The sequence below is a fragment of the Oncorhynchus clarkii genome, unplaced genomic scaffold (assembly GCF_045791955.1).
Source record: "Oncorhynchus clarkii lewisi isolate Uvic-CL-2024 unplaced genomic scaffold, UVic_Ocla_1.0 unplaced_contig_8902_pilon_pilon, whole genome shotgun sequence".
NCBI lineage: Eukaryota > Metazoa > Chordata > Actinopteri > Salmoniformes > Salmonidae > Oncorhynchus > Oncorhynchus clarkii.
Genome location: NW_027260952.1, coordinates 172,810 through 196,708, shown reverse-complemented (window position 1 = coordinate 196,708; position 23,899 = coordinate 172,810). Strand labels below are relative to the sequence as shown.

General features: G+C 48.7%; 1 protein-coding gene across 2 annotated transcripts in view; it reads right to left on the bottom strand.

The window, feature by feature from the left end:
• Nucleotides 1-2,811: 2,811 nt before the first annotated feature.
• LOC139402504 (UPF0524 protein C3orf70 homolog A-like) overlaps nt 2,812-23,899 on the bottom strand; it is a 40,638-nt gene continuing 19,550 nt past the window's right edge. The window contains exons 2-4 of one of the 2 annotated variants that reach the window (XR_011633255.1): nt 4,905-6,110; nt 4,012-4,667; nt 2,812-3,878 (exon numbers count right to left, since the gene is read on the bottom strand). Coding sequence is in view for 1 of the 2 variants with exons in the window: in XM_071146492.1 (XP_071002593.1) it covers nt 5,443-6,110 (668 nt within the window). In the remaining variant the exon portion in view is untranslated. Of the gene's footprint in view, nt 3,879-4,011; nt 4,668-4,802; nt 6,111-23,899 lie in introns of those variants that run through there. The other variant, XM_071146492.1, reaches the window with a different exon arrangement.

The window sequence follows — 23,899 nt, the reverse complement described above, 5'->3', positions numbered from 1 at the left end:
CTATCTCCTGGTGGTTCTGGCTCCTATCTCCTGGTGGTTCTGTCTCCTATCTCCTGGTGGTTCTGGCTGCCATCTAATGCATGGTGGTGAGAAACACACTAGAGTGGAAATGATGAATGCTTCATGGGAGCAGAGAGGAAGGAGGGAGGGGAGTAGAGGGGAGTAGAGGGGGAGGGGAGTAGAGGGGAGGGGGAGGGGAGTAGAGGGGGAGGGGAGTAGAGGGGGAGGGGAGTAGAGGGAGGGGAGTAGAGGGGAGTAGAGGGAGGGGAGTAGATGGGAGTAGACGGGAGTAGAGGGGGAGGGGAGTAGAGGGGAGTAGAGGGGAAGGAGGGAGGGGAGGGGAGCAGAGAGGACGGAGGGAATGGGAGGGGAGTAGAGGGGAAGGAGGGAGAGGGAGGGGAGTAGATGGGAAGGAAGAGAAGAGAGTTGTGAATGGGGAAGAGGCGGGAAGGGGAGGGGAGAGAGAGTGAGAGGGAAGGAGGAATTGGTGGATGGGAGGGAAGAGAGGGGTGGCAAGGTCAATGAACTACACTGTTGACAGTGAGGTAACATTGTACTGCATTTATCCTATATCTCTACTGTACTGTATAAATCCTATATCTCTACTGTACTGTATTAATCCTATATCTCTATTGTACTGTATTAATCCTATATCTCTACTGTTGATAGTGAGGTAATATTGTACTGTATTACTCCTAGATCTCTACTGTACTGTATTACTCCTATATCTCTACTGTACTGTATCAATCCTATATCTCTACTGTACTGTATTAATCCTATATATCTACTGTACTGTATTAATCCTATATCTCTACTGTTGACAGTGAGGTAATATTGTACTGTATTAATCCTATACAGTGCCTTGCGAAAGTATTCGGCCCCCTTGAACTTTGCGACCTTTTGCCACATTTCAGGCTTCAAACATAAAGATATAAAACTGTATTTTTTTGTGAAGAATCAACAACAAGTGGGACACAATCATGAAGTGGAACGACATTTATTGAATATTTCAAACTTTTTTAACAAATCAAAAACTGAAAAATTGGGGGTGCAAAATTATTCAGCCCCTTTACTTTCAGTGCAGCAAACTCTCTCCAGAAGTTCAGTGAGGATCTCTGAATGATCCAATGTTGACCTAAATGACTAATGATGATAAATACAATCCACCTGTGTGTAATCAAGTCTCCCTATAAATGCACCTGCACTGTGATAGTCTCAGAGGTCCGTTAAAAGCGCAGAGAACATCATGAAGAACAAGGAACACACCAGGCAGGTCCGAGATACTGTTGTGAAGAAGTTTAAAGCCGGATTTGGATACAAAAAGATTTCCCAAGCTTTAAACATCCCAAGGAGCACTGTGCAAGCGATAATATTGAAATGGAAGGAGTATCAGACCACTGCAAATCTACCAAGACCTGGCCGTCCCTCTAAACTTTCAGCTCATACAAGGAGAAGACTGATCAGAGATGCAGCCAAGAGGCCCATGATCACTCTGGATGAACTGCAGAGATCTACAGCTGAGGTGGGAGACTCTGTCCATAGGACAACAATCAGTCGTATAATGCACAAATCTGGCCTTTATGGAAGAGTGGCAAGAAGAAAGCCATTTCTTAAAGATATCCATAAAAAGTGTCGTTTAAAGTTTGCCACAAGCCACCTGGGAGACACACCAAACATGTGGAAGAAGGTGCTCTGGTCAGATGAAACCAAAATTGAACTTTTTGGCAACAATGCAAAACGTTATGTTAGGCGTAAAAGCAACACAGCTCATCACCCTGAACACACCATCCCCACTGTCAAACATGGTGGTGGCAGCATCATGGTTTGGGCTTGCTTTTCTTCAGCAGGGACAGGGAAGATGGTTAAAATTGATGGGAAGATGGATGGAGCCAAATACAGGACCATTCTGGAAGAAAACCTGATGGAGTCTGCAAAAGACCTGAGACTGGGACGGAGATTTGTCTTCCACCAAGACTATGATCCAAAACATAAAGCAAAATCTACAATGGAATGGTTCAAAAATAAACATATCCAGGTGTTAGAATGGCCAAGTCAAAGTCCAGACCTGAATCCAATCGAGAATCTGTGGAAAGAACTGAAAACTGCTGTTCACAAATGCTCTCCATCCAACCTCACTGAGCTCGAGCTGTTTTGCAAGGAGGAATGGGAAAAGGTCGCAAAGTTCAAGGGGGCCGAATACTTTCGCAAGGCACTGTATCTCTACTGTTGACAGTGAGGTAATATTGTACTGTATTAATCCTATATATCTACTGTACTGTATCAATCCTATATCTCTACTGTACTGTATTAATCCTATATCTCTACTGTACTGTATTAATCCTATATCTCTACTGTTGACAGTGAGGTAATATTGTACTGTATTTATCCTATATCTCTACTGTACTGTATTAATCCTATATCTCTACTGTTGACAGTGAGGTAATATTGTACTGTATTAATCCTATATCTCTACTGTTGACAGTGAGGTAATATTGTACTGTATTAATCCTATATCTCTACTGCACTGTATTAATCCTATATCGCTACTGTTGACAGTGAGGTAATATTGTACTGTATTACTCCTATATCTCTACTGTACTGTATTAATCCTATATCTCTACTGTACTGTATTAATCCTATATCTCTACTGTTGACAGTGAGGTCATATTGTACTGTATTAATCCTTTGTCTCTACTGTTTCTGATGGATGTATTGTAATGCTGTTTTAGAGATACATGCTGATAGAAATGTTAATATGACAAACTCACTTCTTGGGACTCAATCACCACACAAAACACACAAGGCAGCCTCTTTTTAGTGAAAACATTTATTAGAAAAATCAGATCATGGTTTGCTTGATATTCCCTCTGTAATATGTGATCATTTGACTGTATGTGTACAGATGTAGGATCTTCATTTGAGCCAGTTTGCTACAGTATGAAATGAACCCTGCATCAACAGGAAATGTGAATTATTACGTGGATTTGAATGAATTTACATTTTTGTCGGGGTTGATAGATGTCTGACATTTCAAAGTGGAAATTAGAAACTTCAGAAGCCTTTTAAAACCTCAAATACACTACAAGTTGTATATTTCCTGCATTGCAGGAAAGTTGTCCTGCAACACGGTGATCAAATTAAGATCCTGCATCTGTATTTACAGTGATGTTTTAAAGCGTATATTTTTTTTTTTATCCCTGATGTTACGATTCTCTTTCAATCAGAGAGGAATAGAAATTCACCCACAAAGCGTGTATATATATGCGTGTTTGTGTGCGTGTGTGTGTGTCTATAGTTTCTGTGTGTTAACAGATCAGAAAGGTGTGCTTTGTTCAAGACCCTCAACATGTGATTGGAGCAATCATTTAGAGACGGACAAGACACACAGCGGGTCTTGTTGTTGTTGTTTTGTTGTGGTCAGAACAATGTCCTAGTCCCACTGCTACTGCTCTGCATTATGTCTGTAATACACTGAGATTTCCTGTCCTGGGCTGTGACTCCTCAGGCAGTTACATGTACAGGGTCTATGTTCACACTTCCGATATAGTCAGATGATTGTCAGAAAGCCTTGGCAGGACACTGGGTGTGTCTGGACGCTGTAACCCTTCCTCCACCGGTGTAGATAAGTAGTGCACTACTCCCTATGGGCCCTGGTCTAAAGTAGTGCACTATCCCCTATGGGCCCTGGTCTAAAGTAGTGCACTATCCCCTATGGGCCATAGTCTAAAGTAGTGCACTATCCCCTATGGGCCTGGTCTAAAGTAGTGCACTATCCCCTATGGGCCCTGGTCTAAAGTAGTGCACTATCCCCTATGGGCCCTGGTCTAAAGTAGTGCACTATCCCCTATGGGCCCTGGTCTAAAGTAGTGCACTATCCCCTATGGGCCATAGTCTAAAGTAGTGCACTATCCCCTATGGGCCATAGTCTAAAGTAGTGCACTATCCCTTATGGGCCCTGGTCTAAAGTAGTGCACTATCCCCTATGGGCCATAGTCTAAAGTAGTGCACTACTCCCTATGGGCCCTGGTCTAAAGTAGTGCACTATCCCCTATGGGCCCTGGTCTAAAGTAGTGCACTATCCCCTATGGGCCATAGTCTAAAGTAGTGCACTATCCCCTATGGGCCTGGTCTAAAGTAGTGCACTATCCCCTATGGGCCCTGGTCTAAAGTAGTGCACTATCCCCTATGGGCCCTGGTCTAAAGTAGTGCACTATCCCCTATGGGCCCTGGTCTAAAGTAGTGCACTATCCCCTATGGGCTCTGGTCTAAAGTAGTGCACTATCCCCTATGGGCCCTGGTCTAAAGTAGTGCACTACTCCCTATGGGCCCTGGTCTAAAGTAGTGCACTATCCCCTATGGGCCTGGTCTAAAGTAGTGCACTATCCCCTATGGGCCCCTGGTCTAAAGTAGTGCACTATCCCCTATGGGCCCTGGTCTAAAGTAGTGCACTATCCCCTATGGGCCCTGGTCTAAAGTAGTGCACTATCCCCTATGGGCCCTGGTCTAAAGTAGTGCACTATCCCCTATGGGCCCTGGTCTAAAGTAGTGCACTATCCCCTATGGGCCTGGTCTAAAGTAGTGCACTATCCCCTATGGGCCCTGGTCTAAAGTAGTGCACTATCCCCTATGGGCCCTGGTCTAAAGTAGTGCACTATCCCCTATGGGCCCTGGTCTAAAGTAGTGCACTATCCCCTATGGGCCCTGGTCTAAAGTAGTGCACTATCCCCTATGGGCCCTGGTCTAAAGTAGTACACTATCCCTTATGGGCCCTGGTCTAAAGTAGTGCACTATCCCCTATAGGCCCTGGTTTAAAGTAGTGCACTATCCCTTATGGGCCCTGGTCTAAAGTAGTGCACTATCCCCTATGGGTCCTGGTCTAAAGTAGTGCACTATCCCCTATGGGCCCTGGTCTAAAGTAGTGCACTATATAGAGAATAGGGTGCCATTTGGGTTTCAACCTTGATTGTTGTGTAAAAAGCAGTAGCCTCATGACTTAGAATCCTCAGAGTGTTTGGTCACTTCGTGCTCTTCTTTAAGTGTGTTGGGTCATGGACTAGATCACATTCACTGATTCCTACATTTGTGCTCTTGTTCATTTGTGGGTTTTTTTCAGCTGACTACTGGTCTGGAAAGATAAGTGAAATCCCTCCAGAGTAGAATGCGTTCGGTACACCATGCTATAAAAGGGTGAAAGGTCGTAGGTAACCATGCTATAACAGGGTGAAAGGTCATAGATAACCATGCTATAACAGGTGAAAGGTCAAAGTTCATAGGTAACAGGTCACTGTTTTGATGTTGTACGATTAGTATAAGTTAGAGGAACGTTGACAGGCTAGTGTGTGTGTGTGTGTGTGTGTGTGTGTGTGTGTGTGTGTGCTCTAAGCTGAACCGGCTAGATCACTGTCTCATCGTCTCCATTTCAACGCGACAGTGCAAGTTGTCTCACACAGTTGTCTCGATCTTCTCAATAATCTCCACCATAGACTTGGACGGAGAGAGCAGAGAACACTCATCTTGATTCCACATACTTAGTGGACTAGACTCTCCATCACTACTTAACTCTTCATCCTCCTCCTCCACTTCCTCCTCGTCTTCCTCCTCTTCCTCAGAACCCTCGTCACATGACTCCATGTAATGGCCGCCCAGCGCATTTATCCCAGAATCCTCAGAGCTGGACGGGGAGGAGCAGTGGTCTATTTTGGGGGTGGTGACCTTGTCCCCCAGGGCACTGGGCTTGGTGCCCTGGGGGTGTGGTCTGGGCTGGGGGTGTGGGTGGTGTCTGGGGGTCCGTTGGGGGTGGGGTTTGGACCAGGGGTGAGGGGGATGTGATTGAGGCGGGCTGGGCATGGTCGAAGGTTGAGGTCTCTGGACATAGCACATCTTCCCATTGATGCGTTTCACCATGTAGTCGTCCACAAAGAGGTCTGAGATGATGCAGAACTTTGGCGACTCCAGGCAGGGCGGGGCTTGGAAGGCGGGGGCGGTCATGAGGAAGCGTTCGGCCAATGAGACTGTCAGGTCCATGGTATGGGGGTGGTCTGTGGGCGTGGCAGGCACTGGGGTGCTGGGGAGGCGGCACACGTTGGTCATCGGCTGGTACACATATTTACCTAGAGAAGGGAAGGGAGAGGGAGAGGGAGAGGGAGAGAGAAGGGGAGAGAGAGAGAGAGAGAGAGAAGGGGGGAGAGAGAGAGAGAGAAGGGGGGAGAGAGAGAGAGAGAAGGGGAGAGAGAGAGAGAGAGAAGGGGAGAGAGAGAGAGAGAGAGAGAGAGAGAGAGAGAGAGAGAGAGAGAGAGAGAGAGAGAGAGAGAGAGAGAGAGAGAGAGAGAGAGAGAAAGAGAGAGAGACAGAGAGAGAGAGAGAGAGAGAGAGAGAGAGAAAGAGAGAGAGACAGAGAGAGAGAGAGAGAGGAGAGAGAGAGAGAGAGAGAGGAGAGAGAGAGAGAGAGAGAGAGGAGGAGAGAGAGGAGGAGAGAGAGGTACAGAGACAGGGTTACTTTATGTAACAAATACAGAACTGAAATACGTGGGTATTCAATCACAAAGATAAAGGCATTACAAGGGAAGCAGTAAGAATGACAAGCCAGATACTCATATACAGCAGTATGAGGACACCCCTTCAAATGATACTCATATACAGCAGTATGAGGACACCCCTTCAAATGATACTCATATACAGCAGTATGTGGACACCCCTTCAAATGATACTCATATACAGCAGTATGTGGACACCCCTTCAAATGATACTCATATACAGCAGTATGAGGACACCCCTTCAAATGATACTCATATACAGCAGTATGTGGACACCCCTTCAAATGATACTCATATACAGCAGTATGAGGACACCCCTTCAAATGATACTCATATACAGCAGTATGTGGACACCCCTTCAAATGATACTCATATACAGCAGTATGTGGACACCCCTTCAAATGATACTCATATACAGCAGTATGTGGACGCCCCTTCAAATGAGTGGATTCCACTATTTCAGCCACACCCGTTGCTGACAGATGTATCAAATCGAGCACACCGCCATGCAATCTCCATAGACAAACATTGGCAGTAGAATGGCCTTACTGAAGAGCTGAGTGACTTTCAACGTGGCACCGTCATAGGATGCCACCTTTCCAACAAGTCAGTTTGTAAAATGTCTGCCCTGCTAGAGCTGCCCCCTAGTCAACTGTAAGTGCTGTTATTGTGAAAACATCTAGGAGCAACAACGGCTCAGCCGCGAAAGTGGTAGGCCACACAAGCTGAAGCGCGTAGCGCATAAAAATTGTCTGTCCTCGGTTGCAACACTCACTACCGACTTCCAAACTGCCTCTGGAAGCAACGTCAGCACAAGAACTGTTTGTCGGGAGCTTCATGAAATGGGTTTTCATGGTCGAGCAGCCGCACACAAGCCTAAGATCACCATGCGCAATACTAAGTGTTGGCTGCAGTGGTGTAAAGCTCGCCGCTATTGGACTCTGTAGCAGTGGAAACGCGTTCTCTGGACTGATGAATCACGCTTCACCATCTGGAAGCCCGACGGACAAATCTGGGTTTGGCGGATGCAAGGAGAACGCTACCTGCCCCAATGCATAGTGCCAACTGTAAAGTTTGGTGGATGAGGTCTGGGGCTGTTGTTCACGGTTCGGGCTACGCCTCTTAGTTCCAGTGAAGCGAAATCTTAATGCTTTTATTTACTTAATCCATTTTAGAATATGGCTGTAAAATATCAAAATGTGGAATATTCTGTCCACCCTACTGTGTGTTACCATGGGAATCTCCAGTATAACACGTTCTCCTCTTCCCTCCCTCATCTGCTCCCCTCCCTAACTCCCTCCCTCTCTCTCTTCCCTTTCTCTCCTTCCTTCCTCCCTCCCTCTCTCTCTCTCTCTCTTCCCTCTCTCCTTCCTCCCTCCCTCCCTCTACCCTCTCTCTCTCTCCTTCCTCCTCTCCTCCACTGAGAACTGGAGCGTCACAAACACACAAGAGGATGAGATTCTACAAGAGGAGAATATTCTAGAGGAGGAGGAGATTCTACAGGAGGTGATTCTACAGGAGGAGGAGATTCTATAAGATGAGGAGTTCTACTGGAGGCGGAGATTCTACAGGAGCAGGATATTCTAGAGGAGATTCTACAGGAGGGGGATATTCTAGAGGAGGAGGAGATTCTACAGGAGCAGGATATTCTACAGGAGGAGGAGATTCTACAGGAGGGGGAGATTCTACAGGAGGAGGGGATAAAAGAGGGTAGAAAATATAGACTATATCCAATATCAAAGTCACTGTGATGTAGTTGGTACAGAAATTAAATGAAACGTGGGTACAGAGAACAGACAGGGGAAGTGGTAAAATCAAGGTTACAACATGACATCAAATCAAGGTTACAACATGACATCAAATCAAGGTCACAACATGACATAAGGACTCTTTTTCTCTCAGTATTTTCTTTAGTGAAGTGGCCCTCCTGGAGAGCTGTGCCTGTTTCAAGATGTATGTCCTTAAGAGAGATCAGACTAGAAAAGAGAGGAGGGGAGGAGAGGGGCAGTGGGTAAGATTCTGCCTTCTAAAGATGTAAGGAAAAGAACATTAGAGAGCTTTAGCTTTTAGTCTCTGTAGCTAGAGAGAGAGAGTGAGAGAGACATAGAGAGATAGAGACACACACACAGAGAGAGATAGAGACACACACACACACACAGAGAGTAGTCTCTGTAGCTAGAGAGAGACAGGGGTTTGTCCTTTAGTCTCTGTAGCTAGAGAGAGACAGGGGTTTGTCCTTTAGTATCTGTAGCTAGAGAGAGACAGGGGTTTGTCCTTTAGTCTCTGTAGCTAGAGAGATACAGAGGTTTGTCCTTTAGTCTCTGTAGCTAGAGAGAGACAGAGGTTTGTCCTTTCGTCTCTGTAGCTAGAGAGAGAGACAGGGGTTTGTCCTTTAGTCTCTGTAGCTAGAGAGAGACAGAGGTTTGTCCTTTAGTCTCTGTAGCTAGAGAGAGACAGAGACTTGTCCTTTAGTCTCTGTAGCTAGAGAAATACAGGGGTTTGTCCTTTAGTATCTGTAGCTAGAGAGATACAGGGGTTTGTCCTTTAGTCTCTGTAGCTAGAGAGAGACAGGGGTTTGTCCTTTAGTATCTGTAGCTAGAGAAATACAGGGGTTTGTCCTTTAGTATCTGTAGCTAGACAGAGACAGAGGTTTGTCCTTTAGTCTCTGTAGCCAGAGAGAGAGAGAGACAGAGGTTTGTCCTTTAGTCTCTGTAGCTAGAGAGAGACAGAGGTTTGTCCTTTAGTCTCTGTAGCTAGAGAGAGACAGAGACAGAGCTGTGTCCTTTAGTCTCTGTAGCTAAAGAGAGACAGAGACAGAGGTGTGTCCTTTAGTCTCTGTAGCTAGAGAGAGACAGGGGTTTGTCCTTTAGTCTCTGTAGCTAGAGAGAGACAGAGGTTTGTCCTTTAGTCTCTGTAGCTAGAGAGAGACAGAGACTTGTCCTTTAGTCTCTGTAGCTAGAGAGAGACAGAGGTTTGTCCTTTAGTCTCTGTAGCTAGAGAGAGACAGAGGTTTGTCCTTTAGTCTCTGTAGCTAGAGAGAGACAGAGGTTTGTCCTTTAGTCTCTGTAGCTAGAGAGAGACAGAGGTTTGTCCTTTAGTCTCTGTAGCTAGAGAGAGACAGGGGTTTGTCCTTTAGTCTCTGTAGCTAGAGAGAGACAGAGGTTTGTCCTTTAGTCTCTGTAGCTAGAGAGAGACAGAGACTTGTCCTTTAGTCTCTGTAGCTAGAGAGAGACAGAGGTTTGTCCTTTAGTCTCTGTAGCTAGAGAGAGACAGAGGTTTGTCCTTTAGTCTCTGTAGCTAGTGCCTGTTGGAGGGAATGCAGTTCATCCCTGCATCATCATGGTGAAGGGAGAGTGATTTTGATCCACTTGGAGAGATCGATAGAGCCAGCTTTGTAGTTACTGTATCTTAGTAGCTACAGTATCTTAGTAGTTACTGTATCTTAGTAGTTACAGTATCTTAGTAGTTACTGTATCTTAGTAGTTACAGTATCTTAGTAGTTACTGTATCTTAGTAGTTACTGTATCTTAGTAGTTACTGTATCTTAGTAGTTACTGTATCTTAGTAGTTACTGTATCTTAGTAGTTACAGTATCATTGTAGTTACAGTATCTTAGTAGTTACTGTATTTTTGCAATATTAAATCGCTATCAGTTAGCATGTGGAACGTTCAAGGCCTCCACTAGTGAACCTTTGGACTGTAGTTGTAAATGTCATCATTCTGAAGGAGACCTGGTGTAAGACAGACATTGTTACTCACTGTCCCACAGGCTACAGAGAGGTAATCATGCTGTCACCGTTCCACAGGCTACAGAGAGGTAATCATGCTGTCACTGTCCCACAGGCTACAGAGAGGTAATCATGCTGTCACTGTTCCACAGGTTACAGAGAGGTAATCATGCTGTCACTGTTCCACATGCTACAAAGAGGTAATCATGCTGTCACTGCTCCACAGGCTACAGAGAGGTAATCATGCTGTTACTGTCCCACGGGCTACAGAGAGGTAATCATGATGTCACTGTCCCACAGGCTACAGAGAGGTAATCATGATGTCACTGTCCCACAGGCTACAGAGAGGTAATCATGATGTCACTGTCCCACAGGCTACAGAGAGGTAATCATGCTGTCACCGTCCCACAGGCTACAGAGAGGTAATCATGCTGTCACCGTCAAACAGGCTACAGAGAGGTAATCATGATGTCACTGTCCCACAGGCTACAGAGAGGTAATCATGATGTCACTGTCCCACAGGCTACAGAGAGGTAATCATGATGTCACTGTCCCACAGGCTACAGAGAGGTAATCATGATGTCACTGTCCCACAGGCTACAGAGAGGTAATCATGATGTCACTGTCCCACAGGCTACAGAGAGGTAATCATGCTGTCACCGTCCCACAGGCTACAGAGAGGTAATCATGCTGTCACCGTCAAACAGGCTACAGAGAGGTAATCATGCTGTCACCGTCAAACAGGCTACAGAGAGGTAATCATGCTGTCACCGTCCCACAGGCTACAGAGGTAATCATGCTGTCACCGTCCCACAGGCTACAGAGAGGTAATCATGCTGTCACCGTCAAACAGGCTACAGAGAGGTAATCATGCTGTCACCGTCAAACAGGCTACAGAGAGGTAATCATGCTGTCACCGTCCCACAGGCTACAGAGAGGTAATCATGAGTTTGGCAGATGATTACAGATGGGTAATCATACAGGACTGTTTTACAAAGTTATTGAAAGCAGTAAATCAATGTACAGTGCATTGAAAAAGTATTCAGACCCCTTGACTTTTTCCACTTTGTTACATTAGTCTCATTCTACAATTGTTTACAATTATTTTTTTCCTCATGAATCTACACACAACCGATTTTTTGGTGCAAATGAAATACGTTATTTACATAAGTATTCAGACCCTTTGCTATGAGAAGCTAAATTGAGCTCAGGTGCATCCTGTTTCCATTGATCATCGTTGAGTTGTTTCTACAACTTGATTGGAGTCCATCTGTGGTAAATTCAATTGATTGGATATGATTTGGAAAGACACACACCTGTCTATACAAGGTCCCACAGCTGACAGTGCATGTCAGAGCAAAAACCAGGTGATGATGTCAAAGGAATTGTCCGTAGAGCTCAGAGACAGGATTGTGTCGAGGCACAGATCTGGGGGTACCAACATTTTTTGCAGCATTGAAGGTCCCCAAGAACAACTTGACCTCTATCATTCTTAAATGGAAGAGGTTTGGAACCACCAAGACTCTTCCTGGATCTGGCCTCTCAGTCAAACTGAGCAAATGGGGGAGAAGGGCCAATGGTCACTCTGACAGAGCTTCAGAGTTCCTCTGTGGCGATGGGAGAACGTTCCAGAAGGACAACCATCTCTGCAGCACTCCAAAAGTCCTTTATGGCAGAGTGGCCAGACAGAAGCCACTCCTCAGTAAAAGGCACATGACAGCCCGCTTGGAGTTTGCCAAAGCACCTAAAGGCATCTCAGACCATGAGAAACAACACTCCCCATCTAACCTGACAGAGCTTGAGAGGATCTGTAGAGAAGAATGGGAGAAACTCCCCGAATACAGGTGTGCCAAGCTTGTAGCATCATACCCAAGAAGACTCGAGGCTGTAATCACTGCCAAAGGTTCTTCAACAAAGTACAGAGTAAACGGTCTGAATGCTTATGTAAATTTGAATATATTTTCTTAACACATTTGCTCAAATTCCTTAAAACCTGTTTACGCTGTGTCATTATGGGGTATTGTGTATAGATTGAGGAGAAAAAAACTATTTAAATCAATTTTAGAATAAGGCAGTAACCTAACAAAATGTGCAAAAAGTCAAGGGGTCTGAATACTTTCCGAAGGCACTATATATCAATGACTTGGCCACTATTCTAGATAAATCCTCAGCCCCGTGTTAGTCTCCACAATTCAGAGGTTAAATGCCTGCTCTACCCAGATGACCCGTGCCTGCTGTCACCCACAGCACATGGCCTACAGCAGAGCCTGGACCTGTCAGACCTGGACCCTGGTAGTAAATACCCACACACTACAATTACTCAGGTTTATAAAAGAAGCTCAACTGGAGACCTAAATTAGGCAGTAAATGAACAGAGAGAAAGCAAGCAGGGTATTCTACACCATTAAAACACAAATACAAATGAATAAACCTGGACAAATGTGGCTAAAACCAATTGCACTTTATGGCAGCGAGGTGTGGGGTCCACTTGCAAAACAAGATGTCACCCAATGGGACAAACACCCCATTGAAACCCTGCATGCAGAGTTCTGTAAGATTCTCCTACATGTCCAGAGGAAAACTACAAACAATGCATGCAGGGCAGAATTAGGCCATTATCCACCAATAATAAACACTCAAAAAATAGCAATTACGTTTTGGAAACATCATTACATCAAACGCTGTGATGAAACTGGCTCTCATCAGGACCGCCACAGGAAGGGAAGGCCCAGAGTTACCTCTGCTATGATGAAACTGGCTCTCATCAGGACCGCCACAGGAAAGGAAGACCCAGAGTTACCTCTGCTATGATGAAACTGTCTCTCATCAGGACCACCACAGGAAAGGAAGGCCCAGAGTTACCTCTGCTATGATGAAACTGTCTCTCATCAGGACCGCCACAGGAAAGGAAGGCCCAGAGTTACCTCTGCTATGATGAAACTGTCTCTCATCAGGACCGCCACAGGAAAGGAAGACCCAGAGTTACCTCTGCTATGATGAAACTGGCTCTCATCAGGACCGCCACAGGAAGGGAAGACCCAGAGTTACCTCTGCTATGATGAAACTGGCTCTCATCAGGACCGCCACAGGAAAGGAAGGCCCAGAGGTACCTCTGCTATGATGAAACTGGCTCTCATCAGGACCGCCACAGGAAAGGAAGGCCCAGAGGTACCTCTGCTATGATGAAACTGGCTCTCATCAGGACCGCCACAGGAAAGGAAGGCCCAGAGTTACCTCTGCTATGATGAAACTGGCTCTCATCAGGACCGCCACAGGAAGGGAAGGCCCAGAGGTACCTCTGCTATGATGAAACTGGCTCTCATCAGGACCGCCACAGGAAGGGAAGGCCCAGAGTTACCTCTGCTATGATGAAACTGGCTCTCATCAGGACCGCCACAGGAAGGGAAGGCCCAGAGTTACCTCTGCTATGATGAAACTGGCTCTCATCAGGACCGCCACAGGAAGGGAAGGCCCAGAGTTACCTCTGCTATGATGAAACTGGCTCTCATCAGGACCGCCACAGGAAGGGAAGACCCAGAGTTACCTCTGCTATGATGAAACTGGCTCTCATCAGGACCGCCACAGGAAAGGAAGACCCAGAGTTACCTCTGCTATGATGAAACTGGCTCTCATCAGGACCGCCACAGGAAAGGAAGACCCAGAGTTACCTCTGCTATTATGAAACTGGCTCTCATCAGGACCGCCACAGGAAAGGAAGACCCAGAGTTACCTCTGCTATGATGAAACTGGCTCTCATCAGGACCGCCACAGGAAAGGAAGGCCCAGAGTTACCTCTGCTATGATGAAACTGGCTCTCATCAGGACCGCCACAGGAAAGGAAGACCCAGAGTTACCTCTGCTGTGATGAAACTGGCTCTCATCAGGACCGCCACAGGAAAGGAAGACCCAGAGTTACCTCTGCTATGATGAAACTGGCTCTCATCAGGACCGCCACAGGAAAGGAAGGCCCAGAGTTACCTCTGCTATGATGAAACTGTCTCTCATCAGGACCGCCACAGGAAAGGAAGGCCCAGAGTTACCTCTGCTATGATGAAACTGTCTCTCATCAGGACCGCCACAGGAAAGGAAGACCCAGAGTTACCTCTGCTATGATGAAACTGGCTCTCATCAGGACCGCCACAGGAAGGGAAGACCCAGAGTTACCTCTGCTGTGATGAAACTGGCTCTCATCAGGACCGCCACAGGAAAGGAAGGCCCAGAGGTACCTCTGCTATGATGAAACTGGCTCTCATCAGGACCGCCACAGGAAAGGAAGGCCCAGAGTTACCTCTGCTATGATGAAACTGGCTCTCATCAGGACCGCCACAGGAAAGGAAGGCCCAGAGTTACCTCTGCTATGATGAAACTGTCTCTCATCAGGACCGCCACAGGAAAGGAAGGCCCAGAGTTACCTCTGCTATGATGAAACTGGCTCTCATCAGGACCGCCACAGGAAAGGAAGGCCCAGAGTTACCTCTGCTGTGATGAAACTGTCTCTCATCAGGACCGCCACAGGAAAGGAAGGCCCAGAGTTACCTCTGCTATGATGAAACTGTCTCTCATCAGGACCGCCACAGGAAAGGAAGGCCCAGAGTTACCTCTGCTATGATGAAACTGTCTCTCATCAGGACCGCCACAGGAAAGGAAGGCCCAGAGTTACCTCTGCTATGATGAAACTGGCTCTCATCAGGACCGCCACAGGAAAGGAAGACCCAGAGTTACCTCTGCTGTGATGAAACTGGCTCTCATCAGGACCGCCACAGGAAAGGAAGGCCCAGAGTTACCTCTGCTATGATGAAACTGGCTCTCATCAGGACCGCCACAGGAAGGGAAGGCCCAGAGTTACCTTTGCTATGATGAAACTGGCTCTCATCAGGACCGCCACAGGAAAGGAAGGCCCAGAGTTACCTCTGCTATGATGAAACTGGCTCTCATCAGGACCGCCACAGGAAAGGAAGACCCAGAGTTACCTCTGCTATGATGAAACTGGCTCTCATCAGGACCGCCACAGGAAAGGAAGGCCCAGAGTTACCTCTGCTATGATGAAACTGGCTCTCATCAGGACCGCCACAGGAAAGGAAGGCCCAGAGTTACCTCTGCTGTGATGAAACTGTCTCTCATCAGGACCGCCACAGGAAGGGAAGGCCCAGAGGTACCTCTGCTATGATGAAACTGGCTCTCATCAGGACCGCCACAGGAAGGGAAGGCCCAGAGTTACCTCTGCTATGATGAAACTGGCTCTCATCAGGACCGCCACAGGAAGGGAAGGCCCAGAGTTACCTCTGCTATGATGAAACTGGCTCTCATCAGGACCGCCACTGGAAAGGAAGACCCAGAGTTACCTCTGCTATGATGAAACTGGCTCTCATCAGGACCGCCACAGGAAAGGAAGACCCAGAGTTACCTCTGCTATGATGAAACTGGCTCTCATCAGGACCGCCACAGGAAAGGAAGGCCCAGAGTTACCTCTGCTATGATGAAACTGGCTCTCATCAGGACCGCCACAGGAAAGGAAGACCCAGAGTTACCTCTGCTGTGATGAAACTGGCTCTCATCAGGACCGCCACAGGAAAGGAAGACCCAGAGTTACCTCTGCTATGATGAAACTGGCTCTCATCAGGACCGCCACAGGAAAGGAAGGCCCAGAGTTACCTCTGCTATGATGAAACTGTCTCTCATCAGGACCGCCACAGGAAAGGAAGGCCCAGAGTTACCTCTGCTATGATGAAACTGTCTCTCATCAGGACCGCCACAGGAAAGGAAGACCCAGAGTTACCTCTGCTATGATGAAACTGGCTCTCATCAGGACCGCCACAGGAAAGGAAGACCCAGAGTTACCTCTGCTGTGATGAAACTGGCTCTCATCAGGACCGCCACAGGAAAGGAAGGCCCAGAGGTACCTCTGCTATGATGAAACTGGCTCTCATCAGGACCGCCACAGGAAAGGAAGGCCCAGAGTTACCTCTGCTATGATGAAACTGGCTCTCATCAGGACCGCCACAGGAAAGGAAGGCCCAGAGTTACCTCTGCTATGATGAAACTGTCTCTCATCAGGACCGCCACAGGAAAGGAAGGCCCAGAGTTACCTCTGCTATGATGAAACTGGCTCTCATCAGGACCGCCACAGGAAAGGAAGGCCCAGAGTTACCTCTGCTGTGATGAAACTGTCTCTCATCAGGACCGCCACAGGAAAGGAAGGCCCAGAGTTACCTCTGCTATGATGAAACTGTCTCTCATCAGGACCGCCACAGGAAAGGAAGGCCCAGAGTTACCTCTGCTATGATGAAACTGTCTCTCATCAGGACCGCCACAGGAAAGGAAGGCCCAGAGTTACCTCTGCTATGATGAAACTGGCTCTCATCAGGACCGCCACAGGAAAGGAAGACCCAGAGTTACCTCTGCTATGATGAAACTGGCTCTCATCAGGACCGCCACAGGAAAGGAAGGCCCAGAGTTACCTCTGCTATGATGAAACTGGCTCTCATCAGGACCGCCACAGGAAGGGAAGGCCCAGAGTTACCTCTGCTATGATGAAACTGGCTCTCATCAGGACCGCCACAGGAAAGGAAGGCCCAGAGTTACCTCTGCTATGATGAAACTGGCTCTCATCAGGACCGCCACAGGAAAGGAAGGCCCAGAGGTACCTCTGCTATGATGAAACTGGCTCTCATCAGGACCGCCACAGGAAAGGAAGGCCCAGAGTTACCTCTGCTATGATGAAACTGGCTCTCATCAGGACCGCCACAGGAAAGGAAGGCCCAGAGTTACCTCTGCTATGATGAAACTGTCTCTCATCAGGACCGCCACAGGAAAGGAAGGCCCAGAGTTACCTCTGCTATGATGAAACTGGCTCTCATCAGGACCGCCACAGGAAAGGAAGGCCCAGAGTTACCTCTGCTATGATGAAACTGGCTCTCATCAGGACCGCCACAGGAAGGGAAGGCCCAGAGTTACCTCTGCTATGATGAAACTGGCTCTCATCAGGACCGCCACAGGAAAGGAAGGCCCAGAGTTACCTCTGCTATGATGAAACTGGCTCTCATCAGGACCGCCACAGGAAAGGAAGACCCAGAGTTACCTCTGCTGTGATGAAACTGGCTCTCATCAGGACCGCCACAGGAAAGGAAGACCCAGAGTTACCTCTGCTGTGATGAAACTGGCTCTCATCAGGACCGCCACAGGAAAGGAAGACCCAGAGTTACCTCTGCTGTGATGAAACTGGCTCTCATCAGGACCGCCACAGGAAAGGAAGGCCCAGAGTTACCTCTGATGTGATGAAACTGTCTCTCATCAGGACCGCCACAGGAAAGGAAGACCCAGAGTTACCTCTGCTATGATGAAACTGGCTCTCATCAGGACCGCCACAGGAAGGGAAGGCCCAGAGTTACCTCTGCTATGATGAAACTGGCTCTCATCAGGACCGCCACAGGAAGGGAAGGCCCAGAGTTACCTCTGCTATGATGAAACTGGCTCTCATCAGGACCGCCACAGGAAGGGAAGGCCCAGAGTTACCTCTGCTATGATGAAACTGGCTCTCATCAGGACCGCCACAGGAAAGGAAGACCCAGAGTTACCTCTGCTATGATGAAACTGGCTCTCATCAGGACCGCCACAGGAAAGGAAGACCCAGAGTTACCTCTGCTATGATGAAACTGGCTCTCATCAGGACCGCCACAGGAAAGGAAGACCCAGAGTTACCTCTGCTGTGATGAAACTGGCTCTCATCAGGACCGCCACTGGAAAGGAAGACCCAGAGTTACCTCTGCTATGATGAAACTGGCTCTCATCAGGACCGCCACAGGAAAGGAAGGCCCAGAGGTACCTCTGCTATGATGAAACTGGCTCTCATCAGGACCGCCACAGGAAAGGAAGGCCCAGAGTTACCTCTGCTATGATGAAACTGGCTCTCATCAGGACCGCCACAGGAAAGGAAGGCCCAGAGTTACCTCTGCTATGATGAAACTGTCTCTCATCAGGACCGCCACAGGAAAGGAAGGCCCAGAGTTACCTCTGCTATGATGAAACTGGCTCTCATCAGGACCGCCACAGGAAAGGAAGGCCCAGAGTTACCTCTGCTGTGATGAAACTGTCTCTCATCAGGACCGCCACAGGAAAGGAAGGCCCAGAGTTACCTCTGCTATGATGAAACTGTCTCTCATCAGGACCGCCACAGGAAAGGAAGGCCCAGAGTTACCTCTGCTATGATGAAACTGTCTCTCATCAGGACCGCCACAGGAAAGGAAGGCCCAGAGTTACCTCTGCTATGATGAAACTGGCTCTCATCAGGACCGCCACAGGAAAGGAAGACCCAGAGTTACCTCTGCTGTGATGAAACTGGCTCTCATCAGGACCGCCACAGGAAAGGAAGGCCCAGAGTTACCTCTGCTATGATGAAACTGGCTCTCATCAGGACCGCCACAGGAAGGGAAGGCCCAGAGTTACCTTTGCTATGATGAAACTGGCTCTCATCAGGACCGCCACAGGAAAGGAAGGCCCAGAGTTACCTCTGCTATGATGAAACTGGCTCTCATCAGGACCGCCACAGGAAAGGAAGACCCAGAGTTACCTCTGCTATGATGAAACTGGCTCTCATCAGGACCGCCACAGGAAAGGAAGGCCCAGAGTTACCTCTGCTATGATGAAACTGGCTCTCATCAGGACCGCCACAGGAAAGGAAGGCCCAGAGTTACCTCTGCTGTGATGAAACTGTCTCTCATCAGGACCGCCACAGGAAGGGAAGGCCCAGAGGTACCTCTGCTATGATGAAACTGGCTCTCATCAGGACCGCCACAGGAAGGGAAGGCCCAGAGTTACCTCTGCTATGATGAAACTGGCTCTCATCAGGACCGCCACAGGAAGGGAAGGCCCAGAGTTACCTCTGCTATGATGAAACTGGCTCTCATCAGGACCGCCACTGGAAAGGAAGACCCAGAGTTACCTCTGCTATGATGAAACTGGCTCTCATCAGGACCGCCACAGGAAAGGAAGACCCAGAGTTACCTCTGCTATGATGAAACTGGCTCTCATCAGGACCGCCACAGGAAAGGAAGGCCCAGAGTTACCTCTGCTATGATGAAACTGGCTCTCATCAGGACCGCCACAGGAAAGGAAGACCCAGAGTTACCTCTGCTGTGATGAAACTGGCTCTCATCAGGACCGCCACAGGAAAGGAAGACCCAGAGTTACCTCTGCTATGATGAAACTGGCTCTCATCAGGACCGCCACAGGAAAGGAAGGCCCAGAGTTACCTCTGCTATGATGAAACTGTCTCTCATCAGGACCGCCACAGGAAAGGAAGGCCCAGAGTTACCTCTGCTATGATGAAACTGTCTCTCATCAGGACCGCCACAGGAAAGGAAGACCCAGAGTTACCTCTGCTATGATGAAACTGGCTCTCATCAGGACCGCCACAGGAAAGGAAGACCCAGAGTTACCTCTGCTGTGATGAAACTGGCTCTCATCAGGACCGCCACAGGAAAGGAAGGCCCAGAGGTACCTCTGCTATGATGAAACTGGCTCTCATCAGGACCGCCACAGGAAAGGAAGGCCCAGAGTTACCTCTGCTATGATGAAACTGGCTCTCATCAGGACCGCCACAGGAAAGGAAGGCCCAGAGTTACCTCTGCTATGATGAAACTGTCTCTCATCAGGACCGCCACAGGAAAGGAAGGCCCAGAGTTACCTCTGCTATGATGAAACTGGCTCTCATCAGGACCGCCACAGGAAAGGAAGGCCCAGAGTTACCTCTGCTGTGATGAAACTGTCTCTCATCAGGACCGCCACAGGAAAGGAAGGCCCAGAGTTACCTCTGCTATGATGAAACTGTCTCTCATCAGGACCGCCACAGGAAAGGAAGGCCCAGAGTTACCTCTGCTATGATGAAACTGTCTCTCATCAGGACCGCCACAGGAAAGGAAGGCCCAGAGTTACCTCTGCTATGATGAAACTGGCTCTCATCAGGACCGCCACAGGAAAGGAAGACCCAGAGTTACCTCTGCTATGATGAAACTGGCTCTCATCAGGACCGCCACAGGAAAGGAAGGCCCAGAGTTACCTCTGCTATGATGAAACTGGCTCTCATCAGGACCGCCACAGGAAGGGAAGGCCCAGAGTTACCTCTGCTATGATGAAACTGGCTCTCATCAGGACCGCCACAGGAAAGGAAGGCCCAGAGTTACCTCTGCTATGATGAAACTGGCTCTCATCAGGACCGCCACAGGAAAGGAAGGCCCAGAGGTACCTCTGCTATGATGAAACTGGCTCTCATCAGGACCGCCACAGGAAAGGAAGGCCCAGAGTTACCTCTGCTATGATGAAACTGGCTCTCATCAGGACCGCCACAGGAAAGGAAGGCCCAGAGTTACCTCTGCTATGATGAAACTGTCTCTCATCAGGACCGCCACAGGAAAGGAAGGCCCAGAGTTACCTCTGCTATGATGAAACTGGCTCTCATCAGGACCGCCACAGGAAAGGAAGGCCCAGAGTTACCTCTGCTGTGATGAAACTGTCTCTCATCAGGACCGCCACAGGAAAGGAAGGCCCAGAGTTACCTCTGCTATGATGAAACTGTCTCTCATCAGGACCGCCACAGGAAAGGAAGGCCCAGAGTTACCTCTGCTATGATGAAACTGTCTCTCATCAGGACCGCCACAGGAAAGGAAGGCCCAGAGTTACCTCTGCTATGATGAAACTGGCTCTCATCAGGACCGCCACAGGAAAGGAAGGCCCAGAGTTACCTCTGCTATGATGAAACTGGCTCTCATCAGGACCGCCACAGGAAGGGAAGGCCCAGAGTTACCTCTGCTATGATGAAACTGGCTCTCATCAGGACCGCCACAGGAAAGGAAGGCCCAGAGTTACCTCTGCTATGATGAAACTGGCTCTCATCAGGACCGCCACAGGAAAGGAAGACCCAGAGTTACCTCTGCTGTGATGAAACTGGCTCTCATCAGGACCGCCACAGGAAAGGAAGACCCAGAGTTACCTCTGCTGTGATGAAACTGGCTCTCATCAGGACCGCCACAGGAAAGGAAGACCCAGAGTTACCTCTGCTGTGATGAAACTGGCTCTCATCAGGACCGCCACAGGAAAGGAAGGCCCAGAGTTACCTCTGATGTGATGAAACTGTCTCTCATCAGGACCGCCACAGGAAAGGAAGACCCAGAGTTACCTCTGCTATGATGAAACTGGCTCTCATCAGGACCGCCACAGGAAGGGAAGGCCCAGAGTTACCTCTGCTATGATGAAACTGGCTCTCATCAGGACCGCCACAGGAAGGGAAGGCCCAGAGTTACCTCTGCTATGATGAAACTGGCTCTCATCAGGACCGCCACAGGAAGGGAAGGCCCAGAGTTACCTCTGCTATGATGAAACTGGCTCTCATCAGGACCGCCACAGGAAAGGAAGACCCAGAGTTACCTCTGCTATGATGAAACTGGCTCTCATCAGGACCGCCACAGGAAAGGAAGACCCAGAGTTACCTCTGCTGTGATGAAACTGGCTCTCATCAGGACCGCCACAGGAAAGGAAGGCCCAGAGTTACCTCTGCTATGATGAAACTGGCTCTCATCAGGACCGCCACAGGAAAGGAAGGCCCAGAGTTACCTCTGCTATGATGAAACTGGCTCTCATCAGGACCGCCACAGGAAAGGAAGGCCCAGAGTTACCTCTGCTATGATGAAACTGGCTCTCATCAGGACCGCCACAGGAAAGGAAGACCCAGAGTTACCTCTGCTATGATGAAACTGGCTCTCATCAGGACCGCCACAGGAAAGGAAGGCCCAGAGGTACCTCTGCTATGATGAAACTGTCTCTCATCAGGACCGCCACAGGAAAGGAAGGCCCAGAGGTACCTCTGCTATGATGAAACTGGCTCTCATCAGGACCGCCACAGGAAAGGAAGGCCCAGAGGTACCTCTGCTATGATGAAACTGTATCTCATCAGGACCGCCACAGGAAAGGAAGGCCCAGAGGTACCTCTGCTATGATGAAACTGTCTCTCATCAGGACCGCCACAGGAAAGGAAGGCCCAGAGGTACCTCTGCTATGATGAAACTGGCTCTCATCAGGACCGCCACAGGAAAGGAAGGCCCAGAGTTACCTCTGCTGTGATGAAACTGGCTCTCATCAGGACCGCCACAGGAAAGGAAGGCCCAGAGTTACCTCTGCTATGATGAAACTGGCTCTCATCAGGACCGCCACAGGAAAGGAAGGCCCAGAGTTACCTCTGCTATGATGAAACTGGCTCTCATCAGGACCGCCACAGGAAGGGAAGGCCCAGAGTTACCTCTGCTATGATGAAACTGGCTCTCATCAGGACCGCCACAGGAAGGGAAGGCCCAGAGTTACCTCTGCTATGATGAAACTGGCTCTCATCAGGACCGCCACAGGAAGGGAAGGCCCAGAGTTACCTCTGCTATGATGAAACTGGCTCTCATCAGGACCGCCACAGGAAGGGAAGGCCCAGAGTTACCTCTGCTATGATGAAACTGGCTCTCATCAGGACCGCCACAGGAAGGGAAGGCCCAGAGTTACCTCTGCTATGATGAAACTGGCTCTCATCAGGACCGCCACAGGAAAGGAAGGCCCAGAGTTACCTCTGCTATGATGAAACTGGCTCTCATCAGGACCGCCACAGGAAAGGAAGACCCAGAGTTACCTCTGCTATGATGAAACTGGCTCTCATCAGGACCGCCACAGGAAGGGAAGGCCCAGAGGTACCTCTGCTATGATGAAACTGGCTCTCATCAGGACCGCCACAGGAAGGGAAGGCCCAGAGTTACCTCTGCTATGATGAAACTGGCTCTCATCAGGACCGCCACAGGAAAGGAAGGCCCAGAGTTACCTCTGCTATGATGAAACTGGCTCTCATCAGGACCGCCACAGGAAAGGAAGGCCCAGAGTTACCTCTGCTATGATGAAACTGGCTCTCATCAGGACCGCCACAGGAAAGGAAGGCCCAGAGTTACCTCTGCTATGATGAAACTGGCTCTCATCAGGACCGCCACAGGAAAGGAAGGCCCAGAGTTACCTCTGCTATGATGAAACTGGCTCTCATCAGGACCGCCACAGGAAGGGAAGGCCCAGAGTTACCTCTGCTATGATGAAACTGGCTCTCATCAGGACCGCCACAGGAAAGGAAGACCCAGAGTTACCTCTGCTATGATGAAACTGGCTCTCATCAGGACCGCCACAGGAAAGGAAGGCCCAGAGTTACCTCTGCTGTGATGAAACTGGCTCATCAGGACCGCCACAGGAAAGGAAGGCCCAGAGTTACCTCTGCTATGATGAAACTGGCTCTCATCAGGACCGCCACAGGAAAGGAAGGCCCAGAGGTACCTCTGCTGCAGAGGATACGTTCATTAGAGTTACCAGCCTCAGAAATTGCAGCCCAAATGAATGCTTCACAGAGTTCAAGTAACAGACACCTCTCAACATCATCTGTTCAGAGGAGACTGTGAATCAGGCCTTCATGGTCAGATTGCTGCAAAGAAACCACTACTAAAGGAACCACTACTAAAGAAACCACTACTAAAGGACACCAATAAGAAGAAGAGACTTGCTTGGGCCAAGAAACACGAGCAATGGACATTAGACTGGTGGAGATCTGTCCTTTGGTCTGAGATTTTTTTAATTTTT